Source organism: Archocentrus centrarchus, chromosome 3, assembly GCF_007364275.1.
Source record: "Archocentrus centrarchus isolate MPI-CPG fArcCen1 chromosome 3, fArcCen1, whole genome shotgun sequence".
Taxonomy (NCBI): domain Eukaryota; kingdom Metazoa; phylum Chordata; class Actinopteri; order Cichliformes; family Cichlidae; genus Archocentrus; species Archocentrus centrarchus.
The window spans coordinates 26211441-26233267 of record NC_044348.1 but is presented as its reverse complement, the minus strand read 5'-3'; the positions used below and the strand labels follow the sequence as shown (position 1 = coordinate 26233267).

Here is a 21827-nt window from a genome sequence, read left to right as displayed (position 1 = left end):
ACCCTTTGGTGAGTAGGAACTGTTCTCTGGCATTTCATTGAAAATGGATTATATGAAAAGAAAAAGAAATGTCGATTAGTCAGTGGTGAAAATATTCATTAGCTAATTAATCTACTAGAGTAGCTTTGCACGATTCACAGTTCAAAACAATACAAATCTAGCTTAGTTAATTAATCCTGTGTCTAAAAAAAAAAGCTTTTCACGTCCTCCTTCCTTTACCCAACTTCCTTCTCATTGGCTGCCCCTCATACACAGAAAGCTCGAACAGCAGGGTGGGTGGGGCTTCTGTGCTCACAGGCAGAGTTGTGTGCCTGACATGACCATATTAGGGATAGCCCTTCTCATTAAAATCATACAGAGCAAAAACTGGAAGGAAAAAAAAAAAACTATATGAAACTGACTGTGAAAAGCATATGCTGACCTCATTATTTTAAACTTTGATCATATCTAATAGGCGTATCCGCCATTATAATAGTGGTTTATGTATCACAGAATAGGTCTCCTTAACCATGCTCCTGTGGAAGTGGCACATACAGAGTAAAGCAATGGCTGTGCAGAGGAGGATGAGAGTGGTGACCATATGGGTACTTACACAGCATTCAAATTAGCTGTGAGTGTATGTGTTTGAATGTTTGTATGTGTAGAAAGCAGAGTAGCTTTGGCCATAGAAAGAGGGAGAGCTTCACAATGAGTGCGTGGCCATGGATGTACGGACTAATGGGTCATCTTATCTAAATGTGTGTGCATCTCTTACATTCTGTCTTTGTCTCCCTCTGTCATGCCATCTGTTTCTGTTTTCATCAATACTACTGGGTACACAGTGTAAACATTTATCTAGGCTATATTTTATACTTTATAAAGACAGAACTAAGTGTAGGAATTTGTTTGCAACACATGCAACACAAACGCACACTGAAGAGGTTGCTAAGGCACTTTACTGTGACGACAGCATTGGCTGTCGGGGTTGACCCCTCTGCTCTTGTCCTGGAGGCCTTTTTCCATCCCACATGACTCTATACTGATCTTTTGGCTCAAGGAGATGGACACAGCTGAGAGGTGTGTATGTGATTGTGATTGTGTGTGCGCGTGTGCGTGTGTGTGTGTGTGTGTGTGTGTGTGTGTGTGTGTGTGTGTGTGTGTGTGTGTGTGTGTTGAACCAGCCAATCTGTAGGCGGACTCAGGCTGCACTTGGTGGCAGGCGGTCATAGGTCTAATAATAAGACACCTGAATCTTAATCCAGCCTGTTACATAATTCACATCACACATGATCAGGAGATGGAGGAGAGATCACATGGAACAGAGGAAAACAACATTTTCCACTGTGTGTACATGTATTAGTGTTTGGGTTTGCTTAGTGCAGAATTTATCAGTGAAGCGTCACTGGACCTGAACCTGATTGTTTTCTGTTTGCATTTCTCAAGCACTGTTAGTAGTTGCTATGGTTCTTCTCTAAAACAATTTAAGGAGACCAATGTAGACTAAAGAACATCATTTACACACATAGGGGATTCAAAGACAAATTGAAGGAAGAAGGGAACGACGTCTCGCAGATACACATTAATTCAAACCGCATGCAACTAGTGAGAGACAAAAATTAATCTTTTGAAAGGATGGAGAGGTGAGAATGAATCAGTAGTGGTCCAGTGGGAAAGTGGAAGATGAGGGGAAGGAAATGGCAGGATTGAGCCTTGAACTTGTAGGCTTAATGACTGGCAAACAAAAAAAACTTGGATATTAACAGAGGAATATTATAGAGTGATTTTTTTTTTTTTTTTTTTTTTTTTTTTTTTTTTTACAGCCCCACCAGAAACCTCATGAAAATGCAGTTTATTTTCAGTGGTCTGAATGTCTTTAAAGTATTCCCACTACTGAAAGCAGGGCTATTTTCTGCTACATGTGAGAAAGGAAAATATCTCAACCTGTTTCTCCAGAAAGCTTCATAGGAGTGCTCTATTCAGGCGCTATCCTTTAAATGAATGACAGCTCTCATCTACACATAGGCAGACTAGGCCCCTTAACCCGATCCTCTGTCACTGGTCTTTGGTTGCATGTCGTGTGTTGTGATGTCCTTGTTTGTTAGCATTCATGTGTGTTTTTGCCATATGTGCTCTAGGGGTGTATGTGTTTCTGAGTCTGGCTTTCCTAGAACGAAGTAATCTGACACCCACTGTGTGCACATATAAATTGGGGGCTGTGTGTGTGTTCAAGGAGGGGGTTCAGCACACAAGTTCTCAGAGGCTGTTTTTTCTCTCTGCTCACTTAATCACTTAACCACCCCCAATTCATCACTCCATGCTTCATTTTGCTCTTGACTGTCACCTTTAGCCCAGATCACATTAGTACCAGGAGCCTCTTTGACCGACAAGGAACATCAAACCGTGGCTGCAAATCAGCCAGCCAGAACCCACCATATCCAGTGTGTGCAGGCCAGCTCTCATGTAAATACAAGAGACTGTGTCCTTGAATGTTGACCTTTGTCATATATTACCCCGTTGCTCCTGTCTCTTGCTCTCTTGTTCTAGCTCACTGTTGGGCTCCTGCTCCCTTTGTTCAGATAGTTCTGATTCAACCCTTAAAGAAAAGGAGATTGTCTCTGAATATAGCCTCCCTCTCCATCTCCTTACCCTGCTTTTATTCAGCCTACAGCTGGCTAACAGACCCCCCCTCCTCCCATCCCTCCTTCCTCATGTTTTGTATTGGACTGCATCTCTCTCCACGTGCAGCAGCAGCTCAAAGGCATGTAGGAGGAGTTCCCTGAGAGGAATGTGTGTGACTGGCTGGCTGGCTGTGATATGCACATACACACACATATATACAGCAGCAGCTCATAGCTCACGCTTCTGCATAGCCAGCTGAGTGGGACTCTGTTGTAGCCAGCCCTGCTCTGGTGGGAGGAGGACAGGGTGTGTTTATGTGCTTCTGCACTTATGTTCTTGGGAGGACCTGGCATGCTCATAGTAAAAACAAGGAAAAACATAGAGGTGTTTTCACCTAAATTTGACTTCAGTTTGGTTTGCTGCTGGTTCAAATATTTAGACCTTTAGAGATTATATGTGCAGGCACCTTCTGTGCATCAGACAAAGAAAGCAGTGATTCTTTGTGCTGCTGTGCATCAGCTGACCTCCTGTGGGATTCTGGGAGTTTTCTCTGGAGAAGTGCAGGAGATGGAGAGCTAAGACAGGCTCTTTCACTGTGTGCTAAAAATACCCTCCTTAAGATCTAAGTTCATTTATAACCCAAACAGTGGGATTTGTTTAATTTTGTTGTGGAAAAAGACAGATGAGCCAATTTTGTATTATCTGACTGACCCATCTGCAACTTTTAAGTCACCTGTTGGCTTAAAAGTGGCTTAGCATGAGTTGAAATTTGGTTGTAACATTTAGCTGTCTTTTGTGCTCTTATATAGCTGTTAATTTTAACTGTAAGATGGGAATAGCCTCGTCCAGTGAAAGGTCCTGCTCTGTCCTGCCATCCCCACCCATGGCCCCTGACGAAACTGGTGGAGCACTCTCTCTTATTGTTTTTCCCATGTAACTGGTTTTGTTCGTAAATGTTTTTCCAATGAATATTAATGATGTCACCATCAGTGTGGCTCATGTTTGTGTGCGTGCCGCGTAGTGAAGAAACAATCAGTGTGTGGCTTCACCCAACAGCTCAGCTGACATGGATAGTCTAAATATATTCCTTTGAAGTGGCCAAACTGGAAAACTTGTGTCATTCAGTGCCTTGCCCCACACCCCTTCTTTAAACAGGTTTTTCCAGTCCAAGTTAAATTGCCATTTTCAAGCATGTATCACTGCAGAACAGGTGGCTTTCTGGTTTGGGTACATTAGTTTGTTTTTTTTTTTATTTGTTTTTTTGTTTGTTTGTTTATTAATTGCTCCTTCCCAAAGCTGGTCCCTCATTTTTTGTTTGAATGTGAAGTTGTTATATAGCATCTGCTGACCCTCTGTTCCTTTGTCTTGTCTAGATGCAACAGAGGAGTTTTTTGAGTACGATGCAGAGGAGTTCCTGGTGTTCCTGACCTTACTCATCACAGAGGGAAGGACACCAGAGTATTCTGTGAAGGGCAGGACTGAGGGGCTACATTGTCCGCCAGCCCAGTCAGCCATGCCTCCTCTTCACAAGCATGAATGCAGCGACAAATTACCCCAGGTAAGACCTTTTACATAAATCTGTGCAGGGCATCAAGTTCTCTGGCACTGTCCTCTACTTTTTTTTTTGGGGGGGGGGGGGGGGGGGGGGGGGGGGTTGTTTGTTTGTTTGTTTTTTTAAGTCTTGCACATCAAGAATATGGCTGTATGTATATATTAAAAGGAGCTGTAGGTTTTATGTTTTGTATTTGTAAAGTAGAACTGCTTTGGTACCCTGTGGATCAGTAATGGGTAAACTCAGTATTTACGTGACCACTAGGGCTGTGCCATTTCATATCACCCGCGATAATACTGCTGTAAATTTTTACGTGATTAAAAATGTTTTGTCATATGATATTATTGCTATAGTAATGCCATGTAATTACGTTCCCTGGTGCACACAACAACAAGATGAGCCCAGACATTTCTGAGAGCTGTGTGTCACCCTCAGATGGCGTTTTAGTACCTAAAAAGGGAGCTACTTCAACAACCTCCAACAAAGCACAGTGCTTTGCAAAATGTGCAAGGAAACTGTTCCCGCTAAAGGTGGAAACAACAAACCATCAAGTACAACTGGTGATGTGCAACCCAAATGTAAACAAATTACTCCACCGAGCGCCACTGCAGTACTCGCTAGTTAGACTTCCTATTACAGGAAGTGCAAAGGGTAGATGGAAATTAGTGATGTAGTTACATGGTAGAAAAGCAGGGCTTTAAGCAGCTGGTTAAAAAGCTTGACCTAAGGTACAATATCCCAATGCAGAAAATATTAGTGTCAATTTATTTTTGTATAGCTTTAGAAGTTAATTATCTAGACTATGGTTTCTGAGTGAGAAAAGTGTGACTAATGCATTTTAGAGCCACCTTTCATGTTAACATCAGGAATCACCATCCATTCATCCATCGATTTTCTTCCACTTTTCCAATTCAGGGTTGCGGGGGTGCCTATCCTAGCTGCCATAGAGGGCAGTGTATATCCTGGGCAGGTTAAAAAACCATTCACACTCACATCCATACTTCATAGTCTAAACCCACTAACTGCATGTCTTTGGACTGTGGGAGGAAGCCAGAGAGCACAAAAAGGAGAACATTCAAGTCACAGTTGGCTTTATAACCACTGTCAATCTGGCCTGTAAGCAGAAGATACAGCCACCTCAATATTTATAACATGTGCATTTGCACCACCCCTCACTTGTCAACATTTTACCAGAAATTGATGTGTAAAAGGCACAAAACTCTGAAAACTGATTTTGATGACTTTCCTATCCCCCTTCAGGCACATAATTTTTCCTTTCTTTTAAGCAATGTGCACAGCTACTCATGCAGTCTTTGTTATGTAAACTAAAAGCAGGCTTTCCTGGAGCTGGGCAGAATACTGTTTTTTCCGGTTTATCCAATATACACTTCCCTGAATTCTTTTTAATTGTTATCTTACAGATTCACAGCTGAGGTTTTACTGCAACTCTCCTTGTACACTATATTATACACTATATTGCCAAAAGTATTCGCTCATCTGCCTTCACTTGCATATAAATTTGAGTGACATCCCATTCCTAATCCACAGGGTTTAATATGATGTCAGCCTACCCATTGCAGCTATAACAGCTTCAACTCTTCTGGGAAGGTTTTTCACAAGGTTTAGGAGTGTGTTTATGGGAATTTTTGACCGTTCTTCGAGAAGCGCATTTGTGAGGCCAGACACTGATGCTGGATGAGAAGGTCTGGCTCACAGTCTCCACTCTAATAAATCCCAAAGGTCTTCTGTCTGGTTGAGGTCAGGACTCTGTGCAGGCCACTCAAGTTCTTCCACACCAAACTCACTCATCCATGTCTTTATGGACCTTGCTTTGTGCACTGGTGCACAGTCATGTAGGAACAGGAAGGGGCCATCCCCAAACTGTTCCCACAAAGTTGGCAGCATGAAATTGTCCAAAATATCTTGGTATGCTGAAGCATTAAGAGCTCCTTTCAGTGGAATCAAGGGGTCGAGCACATCATAATCACAACCAAAAATAGCAAGAAATTCAATTATTTGGTTGGGTGAGTGAATAGTTATGGCAATATATTGTTTACATTGTAGTGTGTAGCTGTGTACCTTTTCTTACAGTTACATCATCACATAACCCAGAGCAAGCCCCAAGGCACACAACAGTTTATGACCCTAATAAAACCAGACAGACATTTTGGAAGAATACGTTGGTCTTAAAGCCACAGTTCCATGTTATAAAGTAAAACTGATAGTCCTAAAGATTTTGTCACATAAAAATGTCTCCATGTTAACAGAGGATGTTTCTGCTTCAAAAGTGATAATGGAGCCTCTCTAATCAAATAGGATACATGCTGTGCATTATATTAATGAAGACATTAATGATTCTTAATAATTATATAGTTACAAGATGTCAACAGAGTTCTAATTTTGTTATGTGTTAGGCTGCTGTAATTTTTGCAAGGTGTACCTAATAAACTGAGTCTACAGTATATTTCTCTGTCACTAGAACTGTAGTGCAGGATAAAAAGAAATTTTTTTTTTAATTATTATTATTGTTTATATCCAGGGGTTATTAGCATGAATTCACTCAGCTTCTCTGAGCCCCACCTGCTGTGCTCCTAACTTTGGCGATTCCTAACTTTGGTGTTGAAAGTCACTAATGAACACTAACCGCTCACCTTTGTCTGCGGATGTATGTGTGCCCAGTGTCGGCAGGCGAGGAGAACCCGTTCTGAGGTGATCCTTCTTTGGAGGAACAACATCCCCATCATGATCGAGGTCATGCTCCTTCCAGACTGTTGCTATGGCGACGAGTGCCCCCCGAGTGATCTCATCAGTGACCCAGTCATCAAACAAGATGCACTGCTGTTGGAGAGATGGACCTTGCAGGCAGTTCCAAGACAGTACGAGACACACATACACAGTTGTACTTTTTTTTTTTTTTTTAACATAAGCGTGCAAGAAAAGCTCCCATTAGTCACTTTTCATAAAGTACGTCATCCACTTTTTCCATACAAGAAACAAAGAAGCATATGTTTGTTCTGTGGTGCTGTCATATGCTCTGCTTACTTTGACATTTTGTTTTGCTGATGCAGTATCGTATTAAGCACAAATGCATTCTTGTGCAGGCAAGATTTTGTTTCTAAAAAACTGAAGTTAGAGTTGAAAGCGTTCAAGAAACTGTCTGCTCAGGCTACGAGAACACAACTTGTTTTCTTGCTCTCAGGACTATTTGATACTGTCAGGACTGTAGCTGGGAAAGACATGAATTTAATGGAATGCAAAATTGTTATTATTGATAAAATTGTTCAATTACACATTAAGTTGCATTTTGGATGAGCAGTCAAATAGTGGCAACAGTGGCAAAGGAAAAAGCTTTAAAGGAAGCAGAAACTAAAACAATGTCAACGTAAATGGTAATGGTAAACATAAAATAAAAAATGCTGTTAACGGGCGTGGGTTTCAGGGAGTTAATTAGCCTGACATATTGGCCTACTTTCCTACTCACATGTGTAGGAACACGGAACTGTGTTTGAAAGAAAATACACATCCTTTTCTCATTAACCTGACATACTGGCACACTTCCACCTGTTTTTAATAGAAGCGGCGACCGTTTCATTGAGGAGAAGACCCTGCTGTTGGCTGTTCGTTCTTATGTCTTTTTCTCCCAGCTCAGCGCCTGGCTGAGTGCCTCCCATGGCATCGTCCCCAGAAACATCCTGTACAGGTCAGATGTAACACTCACTGAAGACTTGCACACTGGTGGGCGGTCAGGCTTCCATACTAGTGTATACATGTGTAGATTTTTTGTGCAAAATTACAGCTCAGATAATTCCTAAGTGTTTTAAGGTGTAACAGTGTAACAGGACCTTGTTTATTAAATCATGATCTCTCATCCAATAGGATCAGTGCTGCTGATGAGGACTTGGTGTGGCAGTTTTCCCAGCCACCTTCAGAGCACATATTCCCAGTCCCCAATGTTTCCCAGAGTGTTGCACTGCAGGTCCGTGTCCAGTCACTCCCCAGACAACCCACCTATCCCACCCTGGCCTGCAGCATCCATACTGGCCTTCCTCCACTTTACAGCAAGACTCCCAGCCTCAGCCCAAACCTTAACAGCCATAGTGGCCTGCCCACCCTCAAAAAGAACCAGGACACCAGTAAAGACAATCTCCTAAACAACTCTAATACATACAGCAAGAGCTCCAACTCCATGTCCAACCTTCTCCTCAATGGCTTACCCATTCCCAATCTCCCCATCAACAACATCCCCATTAACAGTCTTCCTCACAGATCTGTGCCACATCCATTCAGCAAGAAGACCCAGGAGCCTGCTGAAAATCACTCTTATCAGAACGGAGAGCTCCCACAGGGCAACAGCCCCCAACGTCAGGGCTCTCCACTGTTCCACAGGCCCTCTCACTCCCCCACACCCTCCCGCTCCCTTTCCCCTTCCCCACTTCCCACAAGTAAAGCGGGGAAGTGGCTGTACTCAACCCTCAATGGTTCATCTGAACCCACACAGGTAGAGGATTATGGTTCTTGTACCAACAACAATGAGAGGTCAAAGAATGCCATCCCTGAACCTCTGAGAGCATTTAAGAATTTTTCCATGGCTGAGCCACCCCGCTGTCCTTCCCCAAGGCCTGCTGCCCCCGAAACAAACCCTCTGATTGGTTCCCTGCTGCAAGAGAGACAGGAAGTGATCGCCCGCATTGCACAAAGGCTCAATTTCTGTGACCCCACAGCACCCCCACTCCCTCCTGGCCTGTTTGCTTCCGACAACCCTCCCAAAGCCACGTGGGGCAGTAACCATGATGATGTAACTGCCAGTAAGACCAAAGAGACTGAGGTACCGCCCTATGAGTCTGTGGGACGTGTGTGGCCCACTCCATTCAACACACCTGTGACTGACACTTCTTTTGGGAAATGGGAATGCCCCTCCCCTAAACCTGCAGCCTGCAGGAAGCTGAAAATGACTGAGACAAGAGATAGAGAAGAGGAGAGGAATGGGGAGAAGGAGACAGGGAGAGAGAAGGAGATAGACAGGGAGAGGGAGACAGACAGCTCCCTCATTGCCCAGGCAGTTCAAGACATTACTAGGCTCATCCAGGAGAGATTGTCTGTCCCCGCTCTGTCTCCCAGACACAGCAGAAGCGGCAGCCCTCTGCACCATACTCACACAACAACAGTGACACACACAGTCCGCACATACTCACACACCACACACATCCCCCAGGCCTCACACACTGCCACCAATGGCTACACCAACGGCCACATACCCAGCCACGAACCTCACAGAGGCAGCACGCACACAGCTGCCACACACACACCTGTTTGCACAGACAAGCCCCGAGTTGATCGGGGTGCTGAATGCCATTCTACCCGGGCCCAAAATGGTGCTCAGTCTACACTTGAAGAATCCTTATTCAGAGGCCAGTGCCACGCACAGGCTGGTCAGCGTTTACGAACTCCCCCACAGGAAAAGCTCAGAGTCAGGACACCCAGCAGCCATGAATCCCCCCCTGCCTCCCCCATCCTTGAAAATAGCTCCAGGCATGCCCAGTTTTCTTACTGGACTTGCGATGATGCCAGCCCAACCATGAACTGTAACAGAAGCCATGACCACAGCAAGCCTCAGTCCCAAATGCAAATGCAGAACTGCAAATCAGCCCAGGCCCCTGCCCTCCAGGATGAGAACCAGGCACCCCTGGATTCTGGATGCTCCAGCACATCAAGTCCAGCTATGACTCCACCTCCTACTGTCCTTGTAAGAGACTTTGTTCTCTAATGAGCATTGTTTGTCCATACACTTGTGTGATAGCCTATTTGGTAATCAACAATTGCTCCAGGTGTCACACCTGTACTAATCACTCTCTTACATGTATAAGACAAATGAAAAGTGATGATGTTGAGGTAGTAAAGTATCAGGCTTTATGTTAAGCTAAGCTATGCTAACTGGCGATAGCTTTATATCTGCTGTGCACCTGTGTAACAGTATTGTTTTTTTAATCTAAGTTCATTTATCCAGAAAAGTGCTCCTTTATTTCACAAACAAATTTGTGAAATAAGCAGATGTCAGTTCACCTGTCCACTTGAAACCTGTTTTAATTTATTCCCTCTCCATCTCCAGCGAGCTCCAAGCCCCTCCCCTCTGCGTCCCTGCAACAGCTGGAAGAAACAGAATCGCCACTCATTAGACGCCACAGCAACCAAGGCCTTCCACCCCTGCACCGGCCTGCCTCTGCTCTCCAGCCCTGTAAGAAAAGCACACACACACACACACACGCACTCATGCACAGTAGCTTCATGCATCTTCTAAATGAAATGGTTGAACATTTGCTGAGAATACACTTGAGTCAGATGTATGCTTACCTAATGTTTTAGCCATGCTTAGTAGTCACTGTCAGAGTCCATGCCATTCTTTGTCATAACACCACACTCACCACCTCATGTTTCCATCTGAAGCATTACTCACAGAGCTTCTCCAGTGAAAATACAACAGTACTTTAAATGTTGGTGATTAAGAGAGCTGTTTTTTTTATTGCTGCTGGGCTAAAGAGTAGGGTTTTTTTTTTAGTTAATGTACATACATGGCGGTACATGAGGCATCTCATCTACCACATTAAGTTTCATCATCACCGTTTCCTGTCTTAACACATTCATACATACCGTACAAACACTCAAATATATACACACACATTTAAGTGTCACCATCAACAAACTCACACATTATTTGAAAGTATTTTAATAGCTGTAGGTTTCATGCAGTACCTTTTCCTGTCATTATCGATCCTGTGATCTAAAAACATCAAGTTAAAATGTTCTAAAAAATTTATATATATCTTTTACAATCTCAGTCTTGTTGTACCAGCTGCCACCAAACCAGACCAGCAGCACCTGCTCTGCGTTAATCATGTCCTGTGTGTCTGCTACAGGTTCCTCAGAGGAAAAGTCAAACAGGCTACTTTGACCTGGACACCTCTGTGGCTGGCTGTAAGGGTTTGCCTTGGGCCTCTGGGAAAAGGTATGCACTTTCTTACCTGGGAACTGTGTTATTAAAGTTTATACTCTCCAACTCTGTTTGTCCAAGAAGATAACTTCAGGGCACTTTAACTAGTTACAATGCAGTCTTTTGTCTTACAGTTGCCTCCCACATTATGTGTTAATTACAGTACCATCTGGATCTAGTTACTCATACTTTTCATCATGATTTTTAAAACCTACATTGTTGTCTCACTTTGCAGCATTACAGCGTTTACTATTGCTAACAAATATCAAGAAAAACTCTTGGATAGAGGTATTTTGTTTAGAGCTCATATTGTCATTGTGATTAGAGAAGATTTAATCACACCCTTAGAAACAGTAGCCTTGGATAAACAGTTGCATAAATCAGCATTGCATGGCTATTTGAGAAGAGGGGAGACCATAGCAGCTTCGCAGAGAGCTAGAGCTGGGTCTGCTGACTTTTCCTCTCACAGTGCCACCTGCTGAAGCTCTGCTGTACTGTGACTGCATCTAGAAATGCACACATTCAGCTCAAAATGGCAGACAGTACTGAACTGGCTTTATATACACAGAGATTCATGGCTCTGCCTACACACAGCAGATGTGGGTGGGAGCTCAGTGCTGCTTTTTTATACAGCAGATGCTTGAAGAGTTTTGTATTCTAGGGTGAAAGGTCATTGTAGCTGCTAAACAAGCAGTTCGGTTGAGGTTTTTAAAAGGCATTATATGATACTGTTTATATTTAGCCAAAAGCAGTTTATTGATGGGGGAAAACAATCATATGTAAGGTTTATATGTGTGATCTGTGCACACAAATGTCTTTCTTTGTGCTTTTAGTGAATTAGGATTTCGGCGTAACAAGTATTTCAAGGTACTCCCTTTGTTTACACACAAATAGAAGCCAGTCTGAGGTCACTTTATCTCACCTAAAACACACCAGGAATGTGTGTCATTTAAATACCTTTAGATGCTCTTACATAATGCATTTAAAAACAAGTTGATCCAGCATGTGTGTTTTTAACCCTTCAGGGTGTGTCCAAAGAGAGATGGGTACACGGATGAGTCACAGCAGCTGTTCAGTGCCAGCGCTCCACCTGCCAGTCTCAGCCTGTTGGGAAACTTTGAGGTATAGCATGCAAACAGACTCCGAATCATGTGTTCTCTTCAGCCATTGTTTTTGATAGTAACTCAAGGCCACTTCACCTTTTTGGCTCCTTAAACTATCAGATTTTCAAAAGGAATTAACCTGGAGTAATCATCATACTCATAGTTTTTAAAATTCAACTCTGTCTCATTAGGAGTGTGTGCTGAACTACCGCCTGGAGCCTTTAGGGACAGTGGAGGGTTTCACAGCAGAGGTCGGGGCCAGTGGATCCTTCTGCCCCAGTCACCTGACCTTACCTGTAGATGTATCATTCTACAGTGTCTCTGATGACAACGCTCCCTCACCATATATGGTAAGATTGCTTTCTCTGTCAATTAATAATTTAGCCCTTTTTTACCTGCATACCTGAGCCTAGGGATGCAACCATATTAGCACCTGTGTATTACTTCTGTATGCCTGTTTTTGATTGTCATGTGTTTTCTCTTAGGGTGTGATAAACTTGGAGTCCCTGGGGAAAAGGGGCTATCGTGTACCTCCATCAGGAACCATTCAAGTGGTGAGGAATTTCTTTCACAGTTGTAGTCATGTTTTCAAAATATAGCTACATCACAGCATACCATGGCTGAGAACAAAGAGCAGATTACAGTAAGTAACTAAAGGAAATGGAGACTCCTTGTGGATGTAGAGGAAACTGCATCATGTAACATGCAGATTCAGGGGCATGTTTTGATTTATTTACAGTGCAGAATTTTGTTTTTGTCTTAATTCTCTGATTACATTGTTGTGATTGTAGGTACAGAGTGATGCTCATTTTGTGTATCCTCATCACAGCATGTAAATGTAAAATGTTTGTTATAGTTAAATGAAAGAGTAAAAACCTGTCACAAAGTCTGACTTTAAACCTGTCTTAACTCTGCCATGCTCTCTGGTTAAACCCCTCAGACCTTATTCAACCCTAACAAGACAGTGGTAAAGATGTTTGTTGTGATGTATGACCTACGAGCCATGCCAGCCGGACACCAGACCTTCCTACGCCAGAGGACCTTCTCTGTTCCCGTCCGTCGTGACACAAACAATCAGACCAGCAGGAAACCCCTCGCCCTGGGGCAGGGACGAACCTTGCGCTACCTCATTCACCTGAGGTGAGATGGTTGTTATTTTTGTCTGAACACTCAAAAGGTGCTGATGTTTGTACTCTCCTTTTCATGCTCTTTGTCTGTCTTCTCCCTCTCCCATCCTTCACCAGGTTCCAGAGCTCTAAGTCTGGGAAGATCTACCTCCATAGGGACATCCGTCTGCTGTTTTCCAGGAAGTCCATGGAGGTGGACAGTGGTGCTGCCTACGAGCTCCAATCCTTCACAGAGTCTCCTGTTGACCCGCCCTACTCTCCCCGCTGCTAAGGCCTGAAGCCCTCCCTCCTCCATCCAGCAGGCCACTACTGAAACATTAGTCACAACTTGATGCCAGCGACAGACTCAGACCGTTAGTCCACTTGAAAAGAGATGAAGTTTAAGGACCAGAGTCAAAAGCCTCTCATGGCCTGTGTCCACAAACTTATGTTTCATCCCGGGTCATCCAAAACTGACAAAGGGGGAAGCTAAGATCCTGGGAGGCACGTCAGAAATGAAGCCTGTTCTCTGTTAAGTGCACAGCGTGGAACAGAGAGGTTGAGACAGAGGTTACAGTTTTAAGGTGTATTTCTGATGTTGTACTCCTGGTCAGGATGTTTTAACAGATTTGATGGGTAATACTTTTACCTGCTGTTGTGTGTATCCCCTTCAGCGTCTGGCAGGAGAGTAGACACACAAGAAATAAGACAAAAAAAATTATAGAAAAAGTCGAGATGATGTTACTCTGTTCATTTGAAATGTTAATTGGACCTCTTAAGTGTTAAATCAAGATTAATTTGTTTCTAATTGAATATGATGGCCTTTTAATAATAAAAGTTTCTGATTTTAATTTTTTGAAGATTAGAGCTGAAAGTGAACTCAGTTGTTTCCCTGTGATTCCTGAACTCGGAGCAGAGGTTGTTCATACGGAGGAGGAACCCTGTGGCAGACTGCGGTGCAACCCATACCATGGACCACTGAAAAGTTTAAAAAAAAAAAAAAACAACAACAAAAAAACAGCCGAACAAGCAATCAAGATAGACTCACATGAAAGCATCACTGCAGAACATCAGAAATGCACTGTGGATTTTTTTTCTCAATATAACTGGAAATGAAACAGAAAATAGAAATATTCTAATACTTTTGTACTGTTACAAAACCACTTTATTGGAAGTGTTGCAATAGAAGGAATAACCTTAGTTTAGTGTTTACACATTCACTTTCAGTTTACTTACCATCAGTTTATTTAATATTTAAATATTTCAGTTACTACTTGTGATGTCTGCCATGCTAAGATGATGTAGTGCAAACTGTATATCATAGTATGTATTTTTGACATTAATATTCAAATCTGAAAAAAAAAATATATCTATATATCTTCTAAAGCAGTCTGGAAAATCTGCTGTCTCTCTTTGTGGTTTTAATTTTCCCGCCATGTTTCCTGTTCAGCCTTTTGATACATCTCGGTGCTCACCTCCAGCTCTATGTGCAAACAGTAACTGGTTTTCTGCTAAATAAAAGATAAAAGGTGCAAATGAGAATGTGGGGATGGCGAGAATGATGTGTGAGGTGTGACAACTGCTTTTCAGCTGTCATATCCCACACATTTTATTTTATTTTAAACACTGGCCTGTAGTCACTGACTCATCCTGGTGCAAAAGAACACTATAAATACATGTGTTGAGATCCATTACTGACAGGCCTTGTTTTTAGTACATTGTTGACGTTTTTCACACACGGCACAGCACAGTCTTCAGGATGAGTCACAAAGTATTCCTTGTGCATTAGGCCGTAATTAAAAGAGGATAAAAAGTGTGTGCACATGGACCATTTTACTTAGAATACAAAAAAGTGAACTATGTTTAAGGTGCAATGAACATTTAAAAATGAGTTGCTCAATGTACTTAGAGAAAAAGGGTTTTTTTTTAAATTAATATTCTGGCTCAGAACAATGAGTCTGTGTTACCATATATGACCAAATGCATTTCAGTTTTTTCTGATCATTAGACTATGCAGCTTCAGGAGAATTCATAGTGAGATTGTTGCTACTACCAGACCTGGTCTGTTGCATGCTGGTAAAAAAGTTGTTGCTAAATAGGTTAGCTGGAAAAAAAAAAATGCTGAAAGGAGATATTCATACAGTACAAAGTGTTAAAAAAAAAAAAAAAGCCTAAATTGAAGTAATTTATTTTGAAAACTGAATACATTTAAGCTAAGCTAAAGCTATTTTTTTGTAAACCATAAATAACTGATGGCTTTTATTTTTGAAAATCATTTCTGAACACCATTAACTAAAATTAATTTGGGGCTTTTACTTTGTAAATATCAGGCTTTTGTGTTGAAAATGTGAGATTTAAAAAAATCCTGTTTAATTTCTATACCTCTGCCAGGGCTTTAATTCTGAAAATCAAACATGGCTTTAAACAGCCTAATAGCGTCCTGTGGCTGAGGACTTTTATTTTGAAAATTCCACAGTTCTTAAGGCATACTGGTTTTCCATTAAGAAACGGGGGTATTTTGAAAAATGTGGCACACCTGTTGGTCACTGTCAGGGTCTGGACCTGTTGCCAGTATGTCTCTGAGAAGGAGGCAGATCATAAATGGCATTTATGAAAACTAGATCTGAAGAGAGAACATCAAATAGATGGAATTTTTTTTTTCAATACATAAGTGATAATAAAATATAGAACAAAATCATGAATACAGATCACAGTCCTTTAAATAAAAGGACTTGACATGACTTCCAACTTGCATAATTACTGGATCCACCTTGCTGGTATTTCTACTGTCTTCAAAATTATACATTTCTGAAATCTAAAGCATATCTAAAAGATTAAATGGGTCATCCTCAGCTTAAAGGATCCTCTTTGTTCTCAACACGATGTTTGGATGTGAAAGGAATAGTTTATAAGCCTTTGAGTCAGTAAGATGCTTTGGAAAGAGTAGAGTGGTTATGACAAATGTTAAGTAAAAATGATTCAAGAAATGGCCAGACAAACAGGAAAAAGTAGATTTATTTTCTTGAAACAGTCTCAGCTCAGAGATGCAGGTGTTTTAATCGAGATAAACACTTTTGATTGAAACATCAGTCTTACTGAAATGTTAAATAGTGCTCCAACTGCCCCCTTTCACTTGTTAATAACTATCAGAACTAATTAAAAGTAAAATAGCATTGTCATCTACACTTGGCCACTTGTACATCTGTACAAATACTCAGTAATCCAAATTTCTAATCACATGGCAGGATACACCCTGGACAGGTCACCAATCTGTCACAGGACTAACAACCATTCACATTCATATTCACACCTACAGCCAATTTAGAGTCACCAGTTAGCCTAATTTTGGGGCTGTTGGAGAAAGCCAGAGAGCCTGGAGAGAACCTACACAGACACTGGAAGAACCTGAAAACTCCACACAAACTCCCAAGCTGGATTTGAACCCAGCACCTTCTTGAACCTTGTGAGGCAATAGTACTAACCACTGCACCACCATGCTACCCCAGGAAGTCAACAGTAGCAACTCGAAACAACCAAGGTATGCAGAAGAGATATCTCATCACACAACAGTTCAAATCTTTGAAGCAGATTAGCTACATCATCAGGAGATTACACCAGATGCCACTCCTGTGAGTGAAGAACAGAAAGCCGAGGTTATACACGGGCTCACCAAAATTGGACAATAGAAGACTGGGAAAGCGTTACCTGGTCTGCTGAGTCTTAATTTCTGCTGTGACATTCAGATGGTTACATCAGAATTTGATGTAAAGAACATGAGATCATGGATCCATCCTGCCTGTATCAATGGTTCAGGCTGCTGCTGGTGGTGTAATGGTGTGGGGGATATTTTATTGGCACGCTTTGGGCCCCTTAGCACTAACTGAGTGTTGTTTAAATGCCACAGCCTACCTGAGTACTGTGGCTGATCATGTCCATCTCTTTATAGCCACAGTGTACCCATTTCCTGGTGTCTGCTTCCAGCAATGCAACGGGCCATGTCAAAGCTCAAACTGGTTATTGAACATGACAATGGGTTCACTGTACTCAAATGACGTTCACAGTCACCAGATCTCATTCCAATAGACCACCATCGGGATGTGGTGGAATGTAAGATTCCCAGCAGCAGCAGCAGCAAGACAAATTTTTATTTTGTCTTGCGCAGTGAGAGCTGTTTGAAAACAGAGAATAAATCATACAACATTAATCGGTGCCGGGCTCACCATCTTCCAGATCTGCGGATTATTGTCTGAAATCTGGGTTTATGACAGAGCACATGTGCACAGCAGCTGATCTTTAAACCGTTATGCAACCTAAATCCGAACTCGGTACCCCGTGCGGGTGCGCGGCGAGACCGCGCGTGGTGTCTCCGCATGTGACGTAGTATTTTGTGCGGGAGTGAGCGCTTGGCAGCGATCGGCAGCTCTCGTGTGGGTTCGGTGAGTCACAATCGGAGCGGGCGAGCAGCACGCGAGCGGGGGATTCGTGGATCTCTTGTCCAGCTGGTGAGAGGTCTCCTGACAAAGATCACGACTGTTTAAAGATGTCGGGGGATAACGAAGAGACGCTGACAGCCGAGGAGACGCCGGTGGATGAGAAGGTAAACGCGCGGCATTTCCTCCCGAGCACTGGGGACTGTTGCTTCGTTGTAACACTTTAGCTTAGCCTCTCCTCCTCCTCTTCGCGCTCGTTGTTGTTGACATATTAATCGAAGCCAGCTACTGAGACCCAGATTAATAATGGTAGTCGTACTTTGTATTACGCCGTAATTCGCCCTTTGTTTTGGCTGTTCAGTGTTTTGGTTTTCGCTGACATGACATTCAAACCATTGGTTAGCTCAGCTGCTAAAATTAGCTTATCTCAGCACAGTGTCAATTCTCATTAAACTACAGCTGCTGGATTACTGCCTCTCTAGTTAACTAACATACTATCCTGGCTATTGGTAGGTACAGTTTCTACAGCATATTTAGCAATTAATCCCAACCGATGGTCCAACCCACACGAGTTTAGGTTAGCTAGTAGGACATGCTAATGCTTATCCTTCTTGTAGCTTAGTGTTAATATGCGGGAGTGGTGAATTTAAACGCTAAACCCTTTGCCACCAACGTTTTCAGCACACTTGTTTAATAAACAGCTGGCAAACGTTGTTGTATATATTTTAGTCATAATTTGAAGGTTTTGGCAGGCTTAAACGTCAGCGTAACTGTAGTGCTGACCTGAAGCTGCTGATGTTGCGTTCCAGAAACCTCGAAAGTCGGATGTTGAATCCGTTCCAGTAAAAGCAAGAAACAGGATTCTTAGTAAGGGTAGAGCCATTCATGCATCACTAGCAAAACGAGGCAATATTTGTGTGGGTTTTTTTCTTTTCCTTTGTTTTGCTTTTTTTTTGGTGTGTGTGTGCGTAAAAACACCGCTCCAGCACGTTCATGGATAGAGCCTGGTCAGTGTTCTGTGAGTGGCTTCTTTAACGAGACACAAATACACAACAGTGGCAGTGCAGATTAAAGGTTTTACGGTTTTACTATTTTTTACGTTCACTGCCGCCATCTTGGATTGTTAACTCGGGGTTGGTGGGGCTACTTTCCGAGAGTTGAGGGGGCGGTTTAGATGAAAAATTCCAACTGGGAACTTGGAAATTCCGACTTAATCTGGAACGTACTATTACTCTCATGCTTCTGTTTGTTTACAGGAAGTTGAGGAAAAGATGATCAGTCCCGAGAAGGCAGAAGAGGCTAAGCTGAAGGCAAGATATCCAAATTTGGGAAATAAACCTGGAGGGTCGGATTTGCTTCGCAAACGCCTACAGAAAGGGGTGAGTTATCTCTTGTGTTTGTCTGCAAAACATTCAGGGTTCACTTGAGGAGTCCTTGAAGCTTTTGCATTTTACCTAAGTGCAGGTACACTGTTCTTACCAGCAGGTTATTGGTATTATTTGTTACGTAAAGTTAATAGAGAAATATTTCCAGCATAGTTTAGAAAAGAGTTAAAACTTTTTACCTGAGAAGCTGATACTTGCATTTTTGGTGATTTGTTTACTTATAAGGCAAGTTAATTTTCCAGAATTGCCTCCAGTAGTAAACAGATTAATTGTGGAAAATTTTGCTTTCATTATAGATTAAATGTAAGGATTTCTGCTTCTATCATGTTGCAAAATCTGTCCAGGGACAGTAGGCAGTTACAAATGGTTTTAGGCTTTAATAACCTGTGACTGGCTCCCTTATACTATGACTTTTTAAATTAAGCATCTGCCAGTAGAAGATAGTCCAATACCATCTGAAGGACTTAATATGTCACAGCATCATTTAACCTTAGTGGTCAGATTCCAGAGAAATGTTTAACTTGCCTTTGGCACATTTTAGTAATCTTGTTTGTTTTGATGATAATGCACTAAGCAGGAAGAAAAAAATGTATATACACACATTTACTGGAAATGAAGAAACTTTTCTTGTAAGCGAACTTTAATTGTGCATTGTGCTTAACCTTAAAGGGTAGCTCCCATTTAGACTGCATGATGCTTATGTACTCACAGTCTGACATTGTAGATATTTTTCTGCAGTTAATGCTGAAATACCTTCAGGAACACTATATGGAGCCACAACATTGGAGTGATTTAACCCTAAGAGAGTCATGAACTAGCCTGGAGTTCAGACAAAAAGGAGACTGCACAGAAAAATTTAGTTTAAATAACCACCATTTTATTCAAAGGAAACTTACAAAGAATTAAATATGGAATGGCTGTATGAATATTGTGAATGTGTGGATGCAAGTAAGTAAAGGTGAAGTAAAGTTAAACAAAAAAGGCAAACCAAACATGCTTCTGCTGCTCCTGCATATTGGATCTATTGCCCTTAATCTTTGATGACGACTTAGATATCTTATTTTACTCTCTTTGAAGAGGTGATGTTCTGGTTCTCGCATTGAAGGTGCTGTTGAAGATTGTTATTGAGTTTATCTGTTTTTAGTGTTACACTTTTTTTGTGTTTATCTTACAGTGGATTTTATCCTTCTGTGTGTGTACGTCTTCTCTGAGGACAGGGTTTCTTTGGCAGTCTGTGAGAGGACTTTGTGATTTGTATTTTTTGTGTGATGCCCTTAGAGACGAGAGGAACACTGCGTTATTTAGCATTGTCCCTAGAGACCAGAAAGATGGTGATTTGTGTTTTTACATCCTGATGAAGAAGAAAGCTAGTGTTGGTGTTTTTTGTGTGTCTAGACCATTAAAATAAATATCTTTTATTACTTTTTCAAACCTACCCTGAGTGTCTGGACAATGAATCATTTAAGCCTTTTTTATTTTATTTATTTATATATTTATTTTTCTTCGTGGGTGCCACTTTATTAATTTTGAATCTTTTCTGTCTCTGCAGCAAAAATACTTTGACTCGGGTGACTACAACATGGCTAAAGCAAAGATAAAGAACAAACAGTTGCCGACAGCCGCACCAGAGAAGACCGAGATCACAGGGGACCACATCCCCACCCCCCAGGACCTGCCCCAAAGGAAACCCTCTCTTGTGGCCAGTAAACTGGCAGGCTGATGTACACGCAGCCTCAGATGGCCCCTTCAGCACCTCCCAGCTCCTAACCCTCCACACTTAAGTCTCAGAGATGTAATATTACCTCTCCTATGCCTCATATTGCCACTCTGCCCTCTCCACACCAGCCTGGACCCCACCCAACCAGATTCCACACCTTCACATAGCAGATACCATCAAATCTTTTTTTTGTTTCAACTCCTTCTAGCTTTTTCTCTGTCTCCCATCCTCTGTTATTGTCCTCCTACTTTTCCTTCATGTCTTCTCTTTACCTCCGTCTTTGTCCATGTACACTGAAAGAGCAGCCTGTGATACGTGTGAACAGCTGATGGACAACAGATACGACTGTTAACTTGGTGAAAAGAGGGGTGAGAAGCAGAAGCTGCATATTGTGTTTGGAGGGACTTAATGTGGCGTTCAGTCTGATGATTATGATTGTGTGTGTGTGTCTATATATATATATATATATATATATATATATTATATATATATATATATATATATATATATATATATATATATATAAATAAATAAAATTATTGTTTTGTCTGGCACAGGGGCAGAATGTTTTACATCAGATTTGTATTATTCACTGTATGACCTTACTCTAAATTATGCTGTCAACATGTTTGAGTGATTGAATAAATAGAGTAATTTAGAGGCCAAGTTCAATTTTATTAACACTATGATTGTATCTGCTTTAAAGGACCGTGTATTGAAGGCCAGGATGTCATATTTGAACTGCATGTGTGATGCAGGGCTCCCAAAGGCGAAGCTTCACATACTGCATTTTTATTCATTAATGTGCACCGAGCAGATGTTTAAATAGATGCTATAAAGCTCGGGTGCAGCTCAGACACTGGTAGCAGGTAGTTCTTTCAAGAAGCCTCGGCTATAGGAGGTATTTTTCTTTCAAGCACGAAAGGCTGTGTTTTTAAGTTTATGCTGTGT

The 21827-nt window shown here is 41.9% G+C and overlaps 2 protein-coding genes across 3 annotated transcripts in view; both read left to right on the top strand.

Moving 5' to 3' along the window:
* Nucleotides 1-14733, top strand: part of atosa (atos homolog A) — a 32345-nt gene extending 17612 nt beyond the window's left edge. Inside the window, exons 2-12 of one of the 2 annotated variants that reach the window (XM_030720424.1) lie at nt 3972-4156; nt 6830-7026; nt 7725-7850; nt 8027-8438; nt 10299-10382; nt 11062-11150; nt 12161-12257; nt 12430-12588; nt 12724-12792; nt 13179-13378; nt 13483-14733. In XM_030720424.1, the coding sequence (XP_030576284.1) occupies nt 3972-4156; nt 6830-7026; nt 7725-7850; nt 8027-8438; nt 10299-10382; nt 11062-11150; nt 12161-12257; nt 12430-12588; nt 12724-12792; nt 13179-13378; nt 13483-13636 (1772 nt within the window). In that variant the 3' untranslated portion in view covers nt 13637-14733. Of the gene's footprint in view, nt 1-3971; nt 4157-6829; nt 7027-7724; nt 7851-8026; nt 9894-10256; nt 10383-11061; nt 11151-12160; nt 12258-12429; nt 12589-12723; nt 12793-13178; nt 13379-13482 lie in introns of both variants that reach the window. The other variant, XM_030720415.1, reaches the window with a different exon arrangement.
* A 2995-nt stretch (nt 14734-17728) lies between these two features.
* Nucleotides 17729-21346, top strand: arpp19a (cAMP-regulated phosphoprotein 19a). The gene is made up of 3 exons (XM_030721938.1): nt 17729-17941; nt 19031-19153; nt 20709-21346. Exons 1-3 carry the CDS (start codon nt 17885-17887, stop codon nt 20877-20879), a joined length of 351 nt encoding a protein of 116 aa, XP_030577798.1. The 5' UTR covers nt 17729-17884; the 3' UTR covers nt 20880-21346.
* The last annotated feature ends 481 nt before the right edge of the window (nt 21347-21827 follow it).